The sequence below is a fragment of the Zalophus californianus genome, chromosome 13 (assembly GCF_009762305.2).
Source record: "Zalophus californianus isolate mZalCal1 chromosome 13, mZalCal1.pri.v2, whole genome shotgun sequence".
In the NCBI taxonomy this organism is placed as follows: domain Eukaryota; kingdom Metazoa; phylum Chordata; class Mammalia; order Carnivora; family Otariidae; genus Zalophus; species Zalophus californianus.
Window position 1 is genome coordinate 19,675,100 of NC_045607.1, and position 19,349 is coordinate 19,694,448.

The 19,349-nt window shown below is 57.4% G+C and overlaps 1 protein-coding gene and 1 long non-coding RNA gene across 2 annotated transcripts in view; one reads left to right on the forward strand and one right to left on the reverse strand.

The window, feature by feature from the left end:
- Positions 1-16,989, forward strand: part of WHRN (whirlin) — a 96,449-nt gene extending 79,460 nt beyond the window's left edge. Inside the window, 6 exon segments of the mRNA XM_027616764.2 lie at positions 11,228-11,299; positions 12,607-12,651; positions 12,653-13,142; positions 14,973-15,151; positions 15,713-15,835; positions 16,128-16,989. Coding sequence (XP_027472565.2) covers positions 11,228-11,299; positions 12,607-12,651; positions 12,653-13,142; positions 14,973-15,151; positions 15,713-15,835; positions 16,128-16,310 — 1,092 coding nt within the window. The 3' untranslated portion in view covers positions 16,311-16,989.
- Positions 16,990-17,325: 336 nt separating this feature from the next.
- On the reverse strand, positions 17,326-19,274 carry LOC113934260. The gene is made up of 3 exons (XR_003523606.1): positions 19,157-19,274; positions 18,115-18,233; positions 17,326-17,395 (listed from the first exon to the last, which is right to left on the reverse strand). It is a non-coding gene; the product is annotated as an uncharacterized LOC113934260 (long non-coding RNA).
- Between the last annotated feature and the right edge of the window lie 75 nt (positions 19,275-19,349).

A 19,349-nucleotide genomic window follows, 5' to 3' on the forward strand; every position in this document is an offset into this window, starting at 1 on the left:
CACCAGAAACCATGGCCGTGCCTTCATGGGAGTCATTGTGATGGGCTCTTAGCCGAGACACACCCTCTTGTCTTTGGAGCCCACCCTGACTTTCTCCCAACCTCACCAGCCTCCCCACGCGGTCCATCCTGTTTTGCCCCCCGGATTCTCAGAGGCTCATTAACCCCAGGAGACCTTTGCAAGGAAGGAGCAAAGGAAATGCCTTGCTGCTTGGTATGGGAACTGGTTATCCCCGTCCGTGTGGCACGAAGAGCCGGGGCTGGAGGTCAGGAGAGCTGGCGTGGCTCATGCTCTCCTTTCCTGTCTTTAGATCACTCATCACCACTCTCCTGTGGAAAGGGCGGGGGAAAGCCGCATTTCTCAAGCCCTGCTGCTCCCAGATGCTGAATTGGGCGATCTTACAGGTGGAATCTCAGTAGACTTGGGACAGATGCAGTTAGTCGTCCTGCGGGAGGAGCAGAGCTCCGGGGCTGTGGTGACGTCCATGGTTGTAGGCTGGTGGTTAGTGGGCACAGATGAGTCGCGACCAGCAGGAGACAGCCTTGGGGCAGCGCCCTTTCCTTTGCCGTCTGCTTTGCTTTCTTCTTAGCTCTGGGATCTGAGTTTCTGGGGCACTTCTATGCCTCTGCCTTCCACCCCTACCATTCTGAGTCACCTTCCTCCCCAGGAGTCCTTGTCACCGCCTGGGGCGGGGGGGGGGGGCGGGCCGCTGCCAGGCAGTCCTCTAGGGCTCTGGCTATGGCTGCAGTAGAGGCAATGTCATGCTTCGGGACGAGCAGGTCACTTCTGGGGCAGGGAAGAGGGCGTTCCCCACCTGAGGCTGCGTGTTTGGCTCTGTGCACATGCTCTGATGTGGCACGCAGGTGGTGAGCTGACTTGGGTTGCAGGGACCTGGCCCGAGGGGTCAGTTCTCTCTGGGCCCGGCTCCACTGAGATTGGCCTTGGTAATGCCCATGTGGGGCTTCAGGAGCCATGAGCCACTACTCTGAGACCTGGGGGATTGCAGGTCCCTTTAGAATCGGGGATGAGAGATCCAGTGGGGGGGGATGGGGTGTGTTTTAGCCTGGGAGGCAGGACCTTTAGGTTTAACCCCTGGCTTCTCTGGGCCTCAGTTTCCCCATGAGTAGAATGGCCCACAGTCTTTGCCTGAGGCTCTGATGGCAGTCAGGGTAATGATTATGTCCAGACCAGCGCCGGTCTGCCGTGACCTTGCCCAGCCCAGGGGTCTCCCCCAAACCCGAGAAGTGCTGGCCCCCACCAGTCTCGGCCCTATGCCTCACTGGTCAGTGCCTCAGTTTCCCCACTTGCACTTGGGCAGCGATGCTGCTATGCCCAGCTTGTTGGGAGAATTAAATGAGGAGTAACCTGCCTATTGGCACCAGCATTCCAGAAATACCGTCCAGACCCTGAGGGCAGGTGAAGCCTCTGCTCTCACTGACTTCCCCGAACCTGGCTGGAGAAAACCCCCTTGAGGATTTGCAGCCGGGGCCTTGCAGACACTCGGAGGCTTCTGGAAAGCACTGGGTTGAGGCTCTGCTACCCTCCTTCACTCTTTTCCTGCCTCTAGCACCCTCACACGCACAGTCTGGGGCTCCATCCCTCAGACTCAGAGCTTCGCTGCCGGCATAAGGCTTGGGCCTCTCTGTAATGCAGGTTTTCTCTCATCCAGTCTTCTGAACAAGGTCCTCCTTCAGGCTCTGCCTTCCATTAGCAGGTGTGACCTTGGACAAGTCACTTCTCTTCCCCAGGCCTCCATTTTTCCATCTGCCAAATGGGAGTGACGATCCCAGCCGCGCCTGCTGGCAAGACCCAGGCTTTCCTTCAAGGAGGCAGTTATCATGAAGGACGGCTAGTTGTGGCAACAAGACCTTTACTTCATCCCTCCTTTATGCTCGCCCCAAGCGTCTAGAGGAAACAGAAAAGGGATCTTAGAGAATTGTGTTCATTTTGCCTTTCTCTGTGTGTGTGCATGCGTGCATGTTTGGCAGAGGGGGTGGCTGTTACGCCCACCCCATCCCTAATATTTATTCAATGTATTTTTCTTTTTGCCTTTTGCCCACCCTTCCTCCCCAGGAGCGGCTGCTGTGGCTTATAGACCTGATGGAGGTACCGTCCTTCCTGCCGGGCAGGGCCGTGGGAGTCCCTTGGCCGGGGTGGCGGTAGGGGGCCGTGGCCTTCCTGCCACCCCCTTATGTCTGCGCCTAGCCCTGGTGGGAACTGGGATGCTTCTTGGTGCTCACTGTCTCTCCTGATGGCCAGTCCATCAGGTTTCCTCAGCTGCGCTTAACCCCCAGCCCTGCCACTTCCTTGCTGTGTGACCGCAGAAAGGGATTTTACCTCTCTCAGCTCAGTTTTAGGATCTGTAAGATGAAGCTGTTGAGAGACCTCTTGTCTTTTCATAAGCTATAAACACTGTCTGGAGTGTTCTCTTTCCCACTTCACGTGGCCTGGCTGTCTCCTACGTGTGCATCAACCCTACGCTCATATGCCACCCCTTCCCAGAAGGCTTCCCTGATTCTCTGACTTCCCTAGGCTCCTCTAGGCCCCTGGGTGTCCCATTGTCCTGACCCTTGTCTCATTATATTCTAATAATGTGTACCAGCCTGGCTGGCTACTTCCCCCTGTCCACAGCATCGATTGTGTCTAGAGGCACCAATGACTCTCCAGTCCCTAGTGTCTGGCCCAGAGCCTGGCCCATAGGAACAACTGGGGCCTTTCTTAATAATCATCGTTGTCGGCGTTTGTCGAGAGTTCTTCGTGCCATTGTGATAATGCTTTCCAGTTGTATCTTCTTTGACTTTCCCAGTAGCTAGGAGTGGCAGGTACCGCCACTATCCCCACTGCAGGGAGAAGAAAACCAAAGTCAGAGAGAGAAGCGACTTGGTCCAGGTCACTCAACTAGTGAGTGGTGGAGTCAGGATTCGGTGTTTATCTGCTCACCACCAAGTGCCAGGCAATGGTCTGCGACCCCAGCACATGTCCGTGAGCTTTCACCGCAATGATGCTGGACCCCCAAATCTGGATGGACAATAACCCAAAGCATTTCTTTCTTGTGACCCAAATCTTGTCCCTCATGGAGCTCACCTGCTTTCCTGTCTCTGTTCAAATGCCTGTCACCTGGCTCTCACCTCTTCTTGGGTTTGTCTTCCCTGGTGAACAGCGGGGACCGGGGACCAGGCAGGGACCACGTCTTTCTCCCATCTGTATGCCCAGTGCCTGCCCAGGCTCCGGAAGTGAGTTGGGGCCCAGGAAGTGTGGAGCAGAAACTGAAATGAATCCGCCCGCCCTGGCTACTCAGGATTATCTTCTAACATTCCAGCCTTCTAACAGTCTACCTCCTACATGGTAGGAGAATGTCCTTTGCTCTGGCGTTCGGACCGGCAGAGCGGCAGGCAGCTGGCTCACGTGATCCAGATGCCCCAGACGGTGGCCCCAAATGGAGCCAGTTTCCATTTAGCCCAAATTCTGCGGGCCACGCTGTGCAGTTAGCAATTGCAGTTGTTAAACGTCGCTCATTCTGCAGCCGTTTTCCCTTAAACCAGACAAAATCGATCAGAGGAGATCAGATGCAGCCTTCTGCCATTGACAAATTGTGTTTCTTTTCCATTTGTCTAAAGAGAGCCAGCCCTGGGAATTTTTCCTGCCTCCAAACAATGTCATTCCCCTCCCATTTGGATGTCAGCCGGGAGAGCTTAGCAGAAGCAAGGTCTGCCTGCCATTTCTTGAGTTCTTCATGTGGTACAAGCCAGCCGGGGGCAGAGGGGCTTAAGTGCACAGGCTGGGGAGTCCCGCAGACCGGGGCTGGCTCTCCCCAGGTGCTAGCCATGTCACCTTGGGCAGGTGACTGAAGCTTTTGGAGCCTCAGTTTCCACATCTTTACACTAGCCGATAAGACCAGTCATCTGTGGATTGTTGTGAAAATTCAGTGAGCTCGGGAGTGGACTTGCAGGCATGGAGTACTTGGGAGCCTATTCTTCTGATACTCTAAAGGCTGGCATAGGGCGCTGCAGAGGATTGTGGGGGAAAGGGGGTTGTAGAGGCCAAGGCCAGCCTTGTAACTACGCAGCAGGTGCCGTTGAGGTCAGGGGTGGCAGCTGGGACGGCCCCACCTTCACCTCAGCCCCTTTCCACCTGGAATTGAGAGGTTTCACTCCAAGCCTCTCGTGTGTCTGGAAAGGGGCTCCCTGGGCCCACCAAAGGATGCTGGGCCCGGGGCCCTGCCTCTAGAAGCCTTACTGTCCCTGTCCCCAGGCCGTAAGGTGAGAAGTGGGTGCTGGCCCAGCATGGCTGTCAGCGCTTTGCTCCCCTATGGCCTCTACGCTTTCCTCCTCATCTGAGGAGGAAAAAATCTGCGGCGAAAGGAGGGTGGAGAAACTCAGGCCTGCCTCAGGCCCTTCCGGCTGCAGCGACCCCTAGTGAAGGTAGCTCTTCCCAGAAACAGGGAGCAAACGATCAGAGGACCTTTTCCCACCTCCTGTGCTGTGACTGGATGGGTTTAGAGAGTCCTTTGCTGGGTGAGCCCTCCCGCAGTGGGGGAGCAGGAAGGAGCCCAACTGTTGACTCATTCATCAGCCAGTCCTGTGACAAGCACTCACTGAGCACCCCAACCACCCCACCCCTCATCCCGGGCTCTGAGATGACTGCACCTGCTGCCAGGAAGCTTAGCAAGTCCTGTCGGGGGGGGGGGGGGCAGCCTCAGATCAAATCACCTACATAATTCACGCCCTGAGAAGTGGGTCGAGGACTCGGGCCCTGACCAATGCAGGCCGTCAGGGAGGAGATGCTTGAGCTGAGATCTGAAGTCATTGGCATCAACCGGGCAATCCACAAGGCAAGGAGCTGAGGGGGCCAGATCGGCATGTGCAAAGGCCCTGAGCTCAAGGTTTGTGGACCCTGGAAGGAACTGTGGGAGGTCAGGAGGGCCAGAATGCCAGGGGTGAAAGGGAGAGGGTGCGGGTTTAGTAGCAGGAGGCGCCGGGGACTCGGGCATTAATCCTGAAACCGTGGAATGCCACTGAGGGTCTTCAGGCAGGAAGTGACATGATCTTGTCTGCATCTTTTAAGATGCTTCCCCTGTGTGTGGAGAGAGCTCAGGGGCGCGGGTGGATGGGGTGACTCGGCGGGGCCACTGCTGCGGTCCGGGCATGCAGGTCTGTCGTCGGGCAGACTGGCCCTGCAGCCCCTGTCCCAGGAAGCTGCTTGGTGCCCAGATTGGGGCACAGCACGGCTGGAGTTCATTTTTCTGCTTGAGTAGAACAGCCCATTCCCCCCTAAGAGGCTTCGGCACGAGCGCCCCACATCCTCAGGACCATAAATTCCTCAGAGGCTTCGGTGAGCCTCGGGGTGTCTGAAATAAGCAGCAGTCTTCCCTGCCAGCCCTTTGCGGCGCATCTGCCTCCCCGTGTGGGGACTTGGGGGAGTGCTGGAAGCTGTTTCCGGCAAAGAGAACCAAGTCCCTGGAGGCCAGCCAGCCCTGCACCTCCGGAGCCTGCACTCTCCCTGTTAATAAAACAGGGGTCAGACTAGGCATTGACCTAAGATGGGGGTCTTTACCTTTCCTGTGCCTTGAACCCCCTCTGGCAGGCTGGCAAGCCCTGGCACCCCTTCTCAAAAGAACAGTCTTAAGTGTTTAAAAGAAAATACATAAGGGTTACCAAAAAAACCCCAAATCGTATAACAGAACGCCGTTTTCGGAATACCAAGCCGACTGGAAACCGGGCGCTTCCTGACGAGCCCGCACAGTGGCAAGGTCTGGCTGGGTCAGCGAGGCTGTTCCTGTGAAGCCGGGCTGAGCCCAAGTGGGGTTTGGTGGCATCTGCAGCAGCCGGGATGTGATGGGAAAGACCTGGGACTTCAGCCGGCGACCGTGTTTCCAGCGCTGCCGATTCTGCCGGGCGGTGTCGCCTCCGTTTATAAGGAAGGAAATGTCACGTATGGGCTGGAGGTTCACGAAAAGAGAGGGGCAGTGTTTTCCCTCAGCTGGGTTCTTGGGTCACGGCAGTCCCTCCTGGAGCCTTGCTCTCCTGCGCCTGTCCTGAGACGGCCCTTCCAGCCCTGACCTGGAGATTCTGGGTCATGCGCTCTGTCCACTGAATGAAGTCCTTTTCCTGAGACCACTGGGAGGGAGGCGCACGGGGGCAGAAGGTAGCGCAGTCTGTCTGCGCCGCACAGGCCTACGGGGGACTTCTGTGCTTTGGTGAGCAAATATGATGGCAGGAGCGGACAGCGGGTAAAAGTGCCCAGAGCCAGCCAGGAGCCGGGGCAGTTCCCATGGTCTCGGCCACGCCAGTGAGTGTGGGTTCAGCCCTCTGTTTGGGGACCGTCTCTCTCCTGGTCCACCCCTCTGCCCTTCCCTGGGAGCTTCCAGACTTCCGGCCCCGCCCCATGCTCGGGGAGCCCGGGAGCAGGGCCCCCCTGTCTCCACTAGCGTGGCCGTCAGCCCAGGGTCTGGCTCCACGATCCTTCTGGGTCCCAGCCCTGTCCCCTTCTCTCCAGGCAGCCCCACTGCCCCCTCCCCCCAGGGATGCCAGGACTCTGGCTCTACCTAGCTGCTCCCCTCCCCTGCCTGGGCCTTCCTGGGGCGATGGTTCTGTCCCCCAGCTCTCGCTCTTTCCTCTTTCCTCCCTCTCTACCTCCCCCTCCTGTCTTCCTTCTCTCACTCGCACGCCCCTCTCTGCTTTCCCCTCCTCTGTCCCTCCACCTGGCCTCGGGCAGAGATCTCAGCCCCGTAATGACCTTCCAGGAACTTCTGTGACTCAGGGTCTCCGTTTCCCATCTACAGAGGGGGGAGGCCCCCTAGCCTCAGGCCTCTGGTGCATTTAGGGGCAGAGTTGGAGGGGAGCCTGTTGTCCTGACATCAGAGTAAAGAAGCCAGAAGAACAAAGAGCTGAAACCAGCACCTTTATATAAGAGCCTTCCCTGTGTAATGAGGGGATGAAGGAGGAGATACCAGGGAATTGGGCTGGAGCAGGGGGGAAGGACGAGGAGGGCCTCGTTTTGCTGAGGTGACATCTGGACCAGCAATCACCTGGAAGCATCACCGCTTCCAGAATCACGAGTCCCCCTGGCAGAGGTCAGCATGGGTGGCTGCCCTCCATCATTTCATTTTATTTTGGCCCCATAGTTCCCTCAGACCAGACTCCTGCGATATCCAGGCCCAGACTGGGCCAGCTCAGACAAAAAGAAGTTTTTTTCTCTGAGAGGAAGGGAATTTTCTGAACCATCACTGATTTGAGGAGGAAGGAGATAGAGGGAGCAGCTGGTCCTGAGGGCGTCCTGGCTCTTGTGGCAAGCAGTCTGAATAACAGAGTCAGACCTTGAATACGGCTCTGCTTCCTGCCTCATCCTTGCTGTGTGACCTTGGGCGGGTGGCCTTCCCTCTCTGAGCCTCAGTGACCTCAGCTGTAGAACGGATGAAGGGCCCCTTCTAGCAGGACTAATGGAGCCACTGAGTCTAAACCCTCAGCCAGTCTCTGGCCTCAGTGGGTGAAGGAAGAGGGGTGCCCCAAGCAGCCGGCTTGTGTGTGTGTGTGTGGGGGGGGGGGGGTTGCGCTATGAGGAGGCCAGGATGCACAGGCTGGCTCCTGCATGAGCTCTGACCTTGATCCTCCTCTCGAAGCCTGTTCCTCGAGCGTTTCTGCTGACGCATCCCCAGGGTTCTTAGCCTGCTGTCTGTAGCTATTTCAGATGCACAAGGAACATGGCTCGGGGACTTGGGGCTCCTGAGCGTCTGGATCTGGCAGATGGAGTCTGGCAGGGCCGGGCTCTGACCCGTCTGCTGTTTGCTCCACTTCAGGCCTTCCTCCCAGGGCTGGATATTTATCCCTGCCCCTCCCTCCTCACTCTCCAGACTTTCCATCCCTGCCTTCTGAGTTGGCTCCAGGATGCTATTAATAGCAAGGACGGGCTGAGGCCAGGGGCCAGTGATGGCTATATTGTTTCGGGTCAGCAAGGGGCTGACTCCCAGGGCCTTCTGGTTCCTACGATATCGGGGCCCTATCTAATTCTGGGGTCAGGGTAGTGCTGCAGAGGCTTTGGGGCCACCCCCACCCGGGTTAGAAACCTGATCCACTGTAGAATGTCTGTGTGGTCTTGGACAGGTCACTTCCCTCTCTGAGCTTAAATGTAAAAGCTGTGAACCAGGGAGGATGCCAGGGCCTGCCTCCTATGGAGAACCAAATGAGATCATGTAAGTAAAATGCCCGGCCAAGGACCTGGTGCTCCCCAGTTGGTGGTTAGTTCTCTGCTGTACCTCTAAGAGAAAGTCACACCTGCTCTGTGGTCTGTGGCAAAGACGTGCTTGTGTCGTCAGGGCTCTGGATCCTTCCTCTCTCTCTTCCAGGGGCCCAGTTGCCACTGTCGGCCACATCAGTGATCCTGAACAACAGTGTGTGGGCACCTGCTGTGTGCATGGCCCTCTGCAGGGTGTTGGGGACACAGTGACCTGCCCATCATTTACCCCCGTGAGCCAGGGCTGCCTGATAAATGCTTGTTGACTAAATGAGTGCCCAAAGCTCTGAATCTACCAGAACAGGACAGAATGCCATGTCTTTGGGCCCACCGTGGACTGCCACCTGAGGCCCCCGGGTGCCTGCAGGTTGAACCCAGGGACAGGCGGCAGTGGCTGCATCTGAGTATGGCAGAGGCGCCTGCTGCCTGAGCGCTCCTTATGTGTTAATACGTCAGGCCCATGCGAGAGGGACTGCCGTGAGCCCGTTCCGCAGATGAGGAAACCAGCATGGAGCGGGCCAGGGATTTGCCCTCCATCCCCTGGCTGTGAGTGGCGGAGCTGGGGGTGATCTCAGAGAAGCCAGGAGTGGTGCCACTTACTCAGTGCGTGGGAGGGCAGCCCTATCACTTCCCCTCCCGAGGGTCCTCTCCTGTCTTTGCATCCCTGAGGCTGCCAGCAGCACCTTCCCGTGAGCCGGTGTACAGGCGATGGTGTTGGAGACAGTCGGGATGCTGAAGTTTGCATGGAAGCCTCAGCTTTGTTGGTAAAATGAGGCAGGTGTCCCAGCCTGACATCACGGGACCAGATGAAGAGGCCTGGGTACAAAAGGCTCTAAGCCAGGAGGGTAGGAGGGTTCCCATGACTGGTCTTTGTGATTACGTGCCCTTTGCCTGCCCAGGATGTTCAAGGCTCCAGGAACATCATTTGCGATGGGGATCAGTGTGGAGTGACCTGGCAGCCTATGTCCCAGGGAGTGTGGCATCAGGGGACCCCTCCATCGCCACTGACTGCCTTCACCCTAATCCACGCCACCATGACTGCTCTCCACGATGGTCTGCAGTAACTGGCTTGCCTAATTCTCTGCCTGCTGGGGCTTCCTCCATGCCAGCCTGAGTGACTGATGGATTCATTCACCCATCGATTCATTCACAGATTCATTTACTTAGTAAATATTTATCAAGCAGCCACAGTCCTAAACGCTGAGGATAGAGTAGGGACCAGGTGGTCACAAGTCCTGCCTTTGAGGAGTTTTTATCCTAATAGGAGAGACAAACAAGAAGCAAATCAATAATAAAACCTCAGGTGGTGGTAAATCTTATACAGGAAAGTGAAGCAGGGTCAGGGGTTAGACGGGGTGTGGGGCTGTGGAGGGGTGCTGTTTTAGACAGGGCTAGTCCAGGAAGGCCTCACTGAGGTCAGAGCTAAATGAAGTGAGGGAATGAGTCTGTGGGGGCAGGGAGAGCAGTGAGTGCCAAGGCCCTGGGGTAGGAACCATCCCATGCTGTTGGAGGAGTAGCAAGAAAAGGCCCCATCACGAGGCACAATGAGTGCAGACTTTGGAATTTTCTCCAGGGAAAATGGAAAGACCCTGGAGGGTTAGGAGCTGGGGAGAGATACTATCTGACTCATGTTTCAAGAATTACATCCTCGCGGTTGGGTGAAGAACGTCATCAGTGTAAAGGAGAAAAATAAAGCAGGGCGGGGGGGTAGGGGTTGCGATTTTAGGTGGGGTCGTCAGGGTAGACTTCTTGGAGGAGGTGATAATTTGGGGAAGGTCTTGAAGGAGGTAACAACGGAGTGTGCCTTGTGGATAGCTGAGTGGAAGCATGTTCCAGGCAGAGGGGACAGCCAGTGTGAAGGCCCTGACGTGCCTGCATTATTCCCGTGTGGCTGGAGAGGAAGTGAGTAAAGGGAATCTTCATAGAAGACATAGTGACCACGTCGCCATGGCAACCCACTGCCCTCAGCCTCAAGTCCCAGCAGCTCCATGCTTGAGTCATGTGAAACAGCTCGAAGATTCTCATACCTCCTTCCTGCTTTATGCATGCCCTACCCTCTGAAACACCATCATTCCCTCCTTTGCCCAACTCGCCCACAAGAATCAACTTTAAGCCATGCTCCCTACTCCAGGAAGCCTTCCTTGATACCCCCTCCCCAGCTGCTTATATGCCTGTAACTCCTCGCTCTGTGCACAGGCCCCTCCTTGCTTGCTTGTGTCGAACCCACTTCCTCTAGGCTCCTGAAGGCAGGGGTGGCCCCTCACCTCCTCTGCGGCCCCAGGCCCTCATCAGTCCAGCATTGATGGCTGCACTTGAGACGTGAGCCAGGTGTCGGTGGCAGAGGCTCGTTGCCATCCTGGGCTCTGTGGGGTGGAGAAATGGCTCCCCTGAGGCCTCAAGAGAGCTACTTTAGAGAGGGGTGCTGCTCAGCCTCCCAGGGATGGCCTGCAAATGACCTAACTAACGGCAGCTCAGTGTCACTTGAGGGAGCATGAGGCTTCCGGTGAGTTAGAGAAGGAAGCAAGAAATGGGCATTTTTGCAAAATAAGGTGTGGTTAAACCTTAACCACCTGCCTCACAATTAAAACCATTAAAATTAAAAAAGAGAGAGACTCTACCTCTCACTTGCATCCTGCCATTGTCACACCTTCCTGGGCTTCTGTCTGCGAGCACCTTTGGATTTTGGAAGTCTCTGAGTGTGTGGAGCGTGGCACCTGGGGCCCAGCTTTGGGAGTTCCCAGCCCAGGCCAGAGCCACCCCACAGATAGTTCAGGGGAGGCCTGGAAAGCCTCAAAGAAAATTTGATTTCAAAACGACCGGCAGGAAAATTGACATTAATTTTAATGTGTAAATTTCCCAAGAGCGGGGCATGTCAGGACAAGCAGAAACCACAGGAAGGTGTCACGGGGCCCATCATGGATTGTGGTACCTCAGAGGGCAAAACTGCTTTTCCTCCCTCTCAGTTTATATTTGCTCAGATTGCTTTCTTTGTTTCTAGAACACTCTGGACCTAGAGGAAACTGGTGAGGCTGTCCAGGGCAATATGAACGCCCTCCCAGATGTTTCCCTGGTAAGGCCCTCTCTGGCTCTTTCCCTGAGTTTTGCCCTCCCTGGTCTACCTGAGGCCCTGGGGGGCTGGTTCCTCAGTGAGAGCCACGGGGAGGGGACAGAGGCCATCAGACCCGGCCCCAGGCCTGTGCACAAGGGTGTTGCTCAGCCCTCTCCGGCGGCGGGAGCCAGGACTACTCTCAGCTCCTTCTGGGGATTTCAGGCAGGGAGCCAGGCTGTTTGTTTGCCGAGTAGGTGCTACTTTTGGTATGTTATCTGAATGTTATCATAACTGGCACACGGAGTGTGTGAACCCTCTGAAGAGGCCATATGACCACACCACAACGGAAATGGAAGTTAAATGTGACCTTGGACCCCCGTGTGCACATCCACGGCCTGGGCAGCATCACTGTGATTCTGACCCAAATAACTTCTGAATGACCTGGACTCTGGAACCAGCTGCCTGGGTTCATATCCCACCTCTGCCACTGACGGTGTGACTTCGGGCAAGTTTCTTAACCTCTCGGTGCCTCAGTTTTCCCCTCTGTAACGTGGGGATGGTAATAGTGTACCCGCCCCACAGTTTGTGGCCAGGGGTAAATAAGTCCATTCAAGTAAAGCATATGGGACAGTGCCTGCTCTGATGTCAGAGCCTTCAATTGCTGGGTGTTGGCCTAGGCGGTGGGGAAATGGCAATGACCGTCTCCGCCGCTGCTGCTCACCGTGCACCTGCTGGGCGGCAGGCACCTGCAAACCCGTGACGCACGGGGCTCCTCACATCCCCACACCCCCGCTGTGCAGGTGCAGGGTTCCCCACTGCCCAGAGAGGCGTTCCGAGAGGCTCTGTGCCTTGCCCAGGGCCACACAGCCCCCGAGCCCATGTGACTGTCCCCTTCCGTCCGTTCTCTCTCCTCCAGCCCCGCACATCTCCTGTGTCTAGGAGCCACGATAATCCTCCCGAAAGAAAAGCCAGAAAAATGCTTTTCCTGTTTTGTTTTTGTTTTTGTTTTTGTTTTTCCTTTTCCCATTCTCTGCATCCACCTCTAATTAAGTCTTGTTGCCTGTGACAAGGCCTGGCTGATGCCAAGAACTTCAGTTCCCACAGGTAACGTTGCCATCCCGGGAGACGTGCGCCAAGATGCCGACGCTTATCAGCTGCCGAGATGGGGGGAGCAGTTTTCCATTGGGGTGTTTCATTATTCAGAGCAGCGTGGCCAAGAGCTGAGAGAGCAGGACAGCATTCCAGCCGCGGCCTGCGCGTCTCGGGACTCCTCTCGACCAGCCGCAATGGGCTCTGACTCCTTCCACTCCTGTTGGGTCTTTTGGCAGGACGATGTCAAGGCCACCTCTGAGGCGCTGCCGAGCTACAAGCCGCCGCCCCCCCGCACCGCCTCTGGCCCAAGGCCACAACGGGCCGCCCTCGCAGCCAAGGAAGCCAGGGAAAGAGGACCTCCAGCCACCGTCCTCCGCGTCTTCCCACTCAGGCATCGTCTTCTTGGCCCCCAGGAACCGCAGCCCACCGGCGGGCACCGTGCCTGCCCCGGGGGCCGCCTCAGCACAAGACTCGCCCTCCTCCCCTATCCATGCCTCTGTGCCCCCTGCCAAGCCCGGCTCCAAGAGGCCGCTGGACGCCCACCTGGCCCTGGTCAGCCAGCACCCCATCGGCCCCTTCCCACGAGTCCAGTCGCCCCCGCACCTGAAAAGCCCCCCTGCAGAGGCCATGCTGGCGGGGGGCTGCCTCCCGCCACCCTCTCCCTCCTGCCGGCCAGACACGGGCACAAACCAGCACTTCGTCATGGTGGAGGTGCACCGGCCCGACAGCGAGCCGGACGTGAACGAAGTGAGGGCGCTGCCCCAGGCGCGCAGTGAGTACTGGCCGCCCCCGTGGGGGCTGGGCTCGGGGTGCCCCCTGAGTGGTCCTGGGGCCATCCAGGCTGCTCCAGGCGGATCTGCCCATCCGCATAGTTAGAGTGGAAGGGTGCGCAGGGTCAGAGTGCCCTGGAAACAGGGTCCTGAGCCCGTGTGGACGCGGGTGTGAGCCCTAGCTCTGCCACTTAAGAATTGTGTGGCCATGGACAAGCCGTGGGATGGAGATTCGGTGACAGCCCCGCCGGGTCTCTGGGAGGGTTGGGCTCCTCCTCCAGCGCCCCCAGTCCTGGCCACCCTGCAGTCTCCATCTCCCCAGTGACACTGGGCTCCCTGAGGACAGGGTTGGCCTCTGTGATCTCTGTCCCCAGGACATGGCACAAGGTGAGGGTTGGGGGAAAGGCGGGTATGGAAAGTACTGTCCCTGGACCCCCAGAGGTCTCCAGATCCGGGGGGCTTCAGGGTCAGAGTGCAGGCTTGGCCTTGCAGACACCTGGGACGAGGCTGCGGCCCCAGAGTTTCCAGAGGGTGTCCAGCTGAGGAGGTGGACAGCAGTATAAGGCTGGTGTTTCCCTCGCAGAAAGTTCGAAACCTTGGCAGGCCCTAGATCTGGCTCTAGATTGCCTCCCTCCCCTTAGCAAGTTGGATGCATTTTGCTGGATTCTGCTGCCATCTTGTGGCTAACGTGATGTATAGGTTCGGCCATGGCCAGGGAAGGTGGCAGGCCAGGCCAGGGGCTGTGAACTGAGTGCCTGCTGTATGCCAAACAGTGGGTAGACTAGGATGCAGAGCGCAGGGTCCCTGGGCTCAGGAGCTCGGCGAGGGAAGGCAGCTAAGGGGACAGCAGGCAGGATGTGATGAGACAAACCGGAGGTATCACCTGGCCCTGAGCCCAACACACGATAATAAAAGCTGTCCGTTGTGCAGGGTTTCCTGGGCACCAGATACTGTTCTAGGGGCCCTGCCTCTATTAGCAAGTCGCCTAACCCTCTCAGCAGCCCTGTGAGGCTGGTGCTGTTGTCCCCATTTTACAGATGAAAAAGCTGAGTCACAGAAAGTTAACTGTGGAGCAGTCTAGCGCAAGTCTGTTCTCTTGCAGGCTTCACTCTATACATCGTATCTAATTAAGTCCGTATGATAATGCTACTAGATGGGCATCATTGCTCCTATGTTGGAACAAAACCAAGGAGGCTCGGAGAAGCTATGTAACTCACCTGGGGTTGCTCGAGCTGGGCAGAGAGGATTCAGACCTGACCTGCTAGTCTCTAGACTGTCTCAGATTCAGGGGCCCCGCCAACACACACACAGCGATGCAGCTGGGGTTTGACTGGTGAATGAGGGTATGTGCCCACCAGTCAGCTCAGGCCAGTGGGGTTGTGGAGGGTACAGACCAGGCATGACAAACCTTTCCTTGTTTTATTGAGAAGCTAGAAATTTTTTTTATGTGAAATACCCTAATTTGAATGTGTTGGTTCATCATTAAAATTTGACAGCATTGTGCAAGTTAAAGAAAAAAAAAAAAAAACCCACATCTGTAGGCTGGGTTTGCCTCCTGACCTCTGTTTTCATCATTATGCCGTGGGCCGAGCACTGGGTGGTCGGAGCAGACGTCTTGGCAGCCTTGGGGCCAGCCCCGAGTGGAAGGGCAGATCTCAGTGGTGGGGAGTCTCGCCTCCCGCCAGCCCGGTGACCGCTTCCTTCCTCCCTAGTCCATGCCTGGGGAATCCCCACAGCCTTCCAGCCTGCGGCTCCATCACCTCCTGCAGGAAACCCTCCCTGACCCCCAGCAGGGTAAAGCCCCACTCTCCTCCTGTTCCCCCCTCCAGCAGGCTCCACACTCTCCCAGCTCTCGGACAGCGGGCAGACCCTGAGCGAGGACAGCGGTGTGGATGCCGGTGAGGCAGAAGCCAGCGCCCCGGGCCGAGGCAGACAGATGGCACCCACCAAGAGTAGGAGCAGCAAGGAGCCACCTCAGGACGAGAGGCCCACAGAGGGGGCCGCCAAACCGGTGAGCGGGGCAGGAGGAGATGCAGAGGACTGACGGGGGTGCAGCCCCGGGTGGGGAACGGGGGGTCCCTGAGCAGGGTTCAGCTTGACAAGTGCCCACCGCGGGCGGGAAGTGAGCCCCCGTCAACTGGAGGGATGTGGGTCCCCAGAGCGAACACTGGATCAGGAGTCTGGAGGCCCCGTTTAGGTCCCACTTTGGCCACTGACGTTGACAAGCCAGGCACTAAAAGTTGGTCTTGGGAGTCTTCCAGCTCAGGTCTGAGTTGGCATGCTGGCTTAGGCAGTCAGGCCTGGGTCCGAGTCCTAGTACCACCACCAGGCAGCCTCCGGGCTTTCCCTTAACCTCCGGAGCCTCGGGGGCTTTTGTAGCAATTAGAGAGCTGGGAACGCCAGTTCTTAGCTTAGTGCTCGCATACTGGCGCTCCCAGCCCGGGGTCGGAGTCTGAGCCCTTTGGACCCAGTGGCATGTCACGGCCAGTCCAGCCCCCTCCCCCACTCCCCCCCAGCCAGGCCTGTCCACTGAGAAGGACTCTGGCACTGGTCTCCTTGCTCACACCCGCAGCCTGGACTCCTGGAGCCCACGTCCACCCTGGTCCGCGTGAAGAAAAGTGCGGCCACCCTGGGCATTGCCATCGAGGGTGGCGCCAACACCCGTCAGCCCCTGCCTCGGATCGTCACGATTCAGGTACCTCCGTGGGCCCCCCTCGACCATCTCTCCCTCCCCCTGAGGGCCCCTCTCTCAGCATCCCCAGGGTTCTGCCACAGACCCCCCCACCCCACCCCCCGGGGATGACCCGGCTGCCAAAGGCAGACCCAGGCCCTTTGCCCTCCCTGAGCCTGTTTTCCTCATCAGGGCAGTGGACACCCAGATTGTAGCCTGCTTGGCGGTGTTGGGCCTGACCTGGTGGGTGTTTGAGGCAGGCCGGCCTCGCCCTCAGCTGCCTCGAGTACCCCTGCCCTGTGTCTCGCCCCTGCAGCGAGGTGGTTCAGCCCACAACTGTGGGCAGCTCAAGGTGGGCCACGTGATCCTGGAAGTGAACGGGCTGACGCTTCGGGGCAAGGAGCATCGGGAGGCAGCGCGCATCATTGCAGAGGCCTTCAAGACCAAGGAGCGAGACTACGTCGACTTTCTGGTCACCGAGTTCAATGTGATGCTCTAGAGGCTGAGGCCCGGAGGCCTCCCACTGCTGCCCAGTCCCCGGCCCCGGCCCGTCCTCCCTCCTGGCACTATTAAGCTCCTTGAGGGCCGGGGCTGCATAGCCAGGGAGCAAGAAGACATCCCCCCACTCTTTCCCGGCCCACTGGCCCAGAACCAGGAGAAGAAAGCCGGGGGAGGCAAACAGAAGGTCAGGTTGGGATCCGGTGCCATGCCTGGGGTACACAGTAGGCGTTCAGTATAAGCAGTGGGTGTCAGGAAGGAGAGAAAGTCCACCTGAGGCCTGCCAGGGCCTGTTCCCCTGGGTAGGGGAGGGACACTGGTCCCCGTTCCCCCAGCAGCTAGGACCTGGCCCATCCTCCAGATGTCTGAGCCTTTATGTGGAGTGAGGCCACATGAGAATTCATGGACACGGCCCCCAGCCAGGGGGCATCTCGAAGGACCTATAGTGCCACAAATAAGCATCAAGCACCCCCCCATTCATACCCCCATTCTTCCTGGCTCCTTATCCCCCCATAGTATTTATTATTTATTTCCCTCTCCTCACGCCTGGGGACCCCAAGACCCCAGCTTCCCACCCCGCCCCTAGCCTAACCCAGAGGCCTTGCAGGGGACCAGTGATGTCAGTGTATTTATATACAGAGCTATGTCTTTAATTTTTCAATAAAGAAACCTGAACAGGGTTAGGGTCCAGCGTGCTGTGTGGCCTGCCTTTGTGGCTGGGGTTTTGACTGCTCCACCTGAGGAAGGGGGGGTAGAACAGAGCAACACAAGCCACCAGCCTCTCCCCCTGCCCCCCACGGCTCCATGTGGGACACACAGCAGGTATGCGGGGTGGGGGGGGGGCTGAGCCACACCCACGTCTTGGAGCACCTTACTTGAAGGGCGCTCACAGAAAATACTTTTAAATTAAAACACACAGGTGTGTTGTGGGACCAAATGCACAATGTGCACAGAGGTTTTCAGACCCAGGGAGGTGGCCTGTCTTAGCGGGGGGATCCCAGAATCAGACTCTGTGATGAGGATCCGTATGCAGGTGATTCATGAAGGCAACACTCCCACAGTGGACCAGTGAGGGAGTGGAGAAATCTGGAGGGGGAAAGGGAGGAAGCCAAGCAGGGGGGGGTTTTCAGGCAAAGTCCCTGGAGGGTGGCTGCAGCCTGATCCCCCAGGGGGCTCTGGAGTCTAATTGAGCCCAGAGCCGTCCCCACTCAGGGCAAGGGGACAGGGCTTTTGTGCTGTCAGTCTTTGGATAAGGCCTGAGGAGGGGAAGGGGGAGAGAGGCAGTAAATTCCCAATCACATTCCCATTCTTCGCCTGTGCAGGCCAAGCTGTTCCAGGAGCCAAGGGCGGGGGGTGTTAGAGGCAAAAACACATGGAGGGGTGCAGGGAAGGGAGGGGGGCAAAAAATGGTCTTCTACACAGCCCCAGGGCCCATTTCCTTCAACCCCAGGGTTTCTCTGGGACAAGAAGACTCTCAGAAGTCCTGCTTTGTCCAGCCCTGTGTTCAGAGTTCAGCCGGAGGTGGGTTAGGGCAGCTGATTCCACAGACCTGCACCAGATCTTGCTTTTAGCTGCCCCTGCCCTCTCCCCAGCCCAAGGAGACGACCTGAGGCCAGGGCCTGGGATTCCACTTGACCTCTGAAGCAGCCAGTATCTCTGAAACCCCAGTCTCTCCTGCAGGAACTCTGTATGCCCCTCCCCAGTCCTAACACCCCTGCAGGGAATAACTCCCACCTGGCTGTCAGGCCCCAGATCTCCTGGCATCAGATGTCAAATCCTTCGTGGTTGGGGACCAGTGATCTCACCTTTCGAGGCCCAAATTCCCCATCGGGGAAAATGGGCATGGTAAGCTGAATAATGACCTCAAAGGTATCCAGGTTCCTTCGATGTGTGGATGTTCCCTTTTGTGGCGAAGGGACTTGGCCTATGGGATTAAGGCATTTAGTTGGGGAGGTTGAGCTGGATTTTGTGGGCGGGCCCCATGTAATCCCAAGGGTCTTTATAAGAGGGAGACAGAGCGAGACTTGATGGGAGGAGGGAACGGTGTTGGTGTTGCGGGTAAGGAAGTGGAGGTTGGGATGTGCTCTGAAGATGGAGGGAGGGACCTACCAGACCGGGAATACAGGCGGCTACTAGATGCTGAAAAAGTCAGGGAAAGAGATTCTCCCCTCAGAGCCTGCAGAAGGAACCTGCCCTCCTGACATCATGAGGACAGACTGACTTTGGACTTCGACCTCTCTTTGTAAGAGAACAAATGAGTGCTGTTTGAAGCCCTGAACTGGTGATAATCTGTAACAACCACCCCAGGAAATAAATGGAGTGGGGCCACGGCTACTTGCCTCTGATGGAGGTTGGGATGCTGGGCATGGGCCCCCGACACCAGGCTCAGAGTCAGGCCCAGGAAGACCATGGCAGTCGGGAGGATGGTGATGGTGAACCAAGGGCCCTCTGGCCCGGTGAGAATAAACTCAAAAAGTACCCAAAACACCATGGTGTTATTATAAGGATTTGCTAAAATGTTTGCTGCTGGTACAGATGACACTTCCAGGGCACAGAAGTGCCCCTGTGATTATTACTGGGTGCCTGTAGGAGCCTCGGGCCCCCTGGGGAAGGGGAAGAGCGTTCTGCCAGGAGGATAGAGAACTAGCTGCAACACAATGGGACGCGGGTCCCCGGGGGGAAAAGTCTTCCTGTCTTGGGGCCTATCAAACCCCTTGTGAAATAGGGTTGGTGGAGGAGCTCTTGAAGTGAGTGCCATTGATGACTTTCTTTTGGGCTTGGCGCTGTGTTTATTACATGCCTCCCCTCAGCAGCTCTGTGAGGCTGGCCTTAGGGAATCCCATTTACCTGAAGTTCAGTGGCAGAACTGGGGCGGGAGCCGAGGTCAGGCTGACACTTTACACCGCCTTCCTTCAGGGTGAGCTGCCAGCGGACAACGGGTCATTTCTGTTCTGCACTCCCCACGGCACTCCGGGCAAGTTCTTGTCCCTCTGGAGACCTGGGTTTTCCCGCTTGCTAATGGTGCTTAGGACTAGAACAG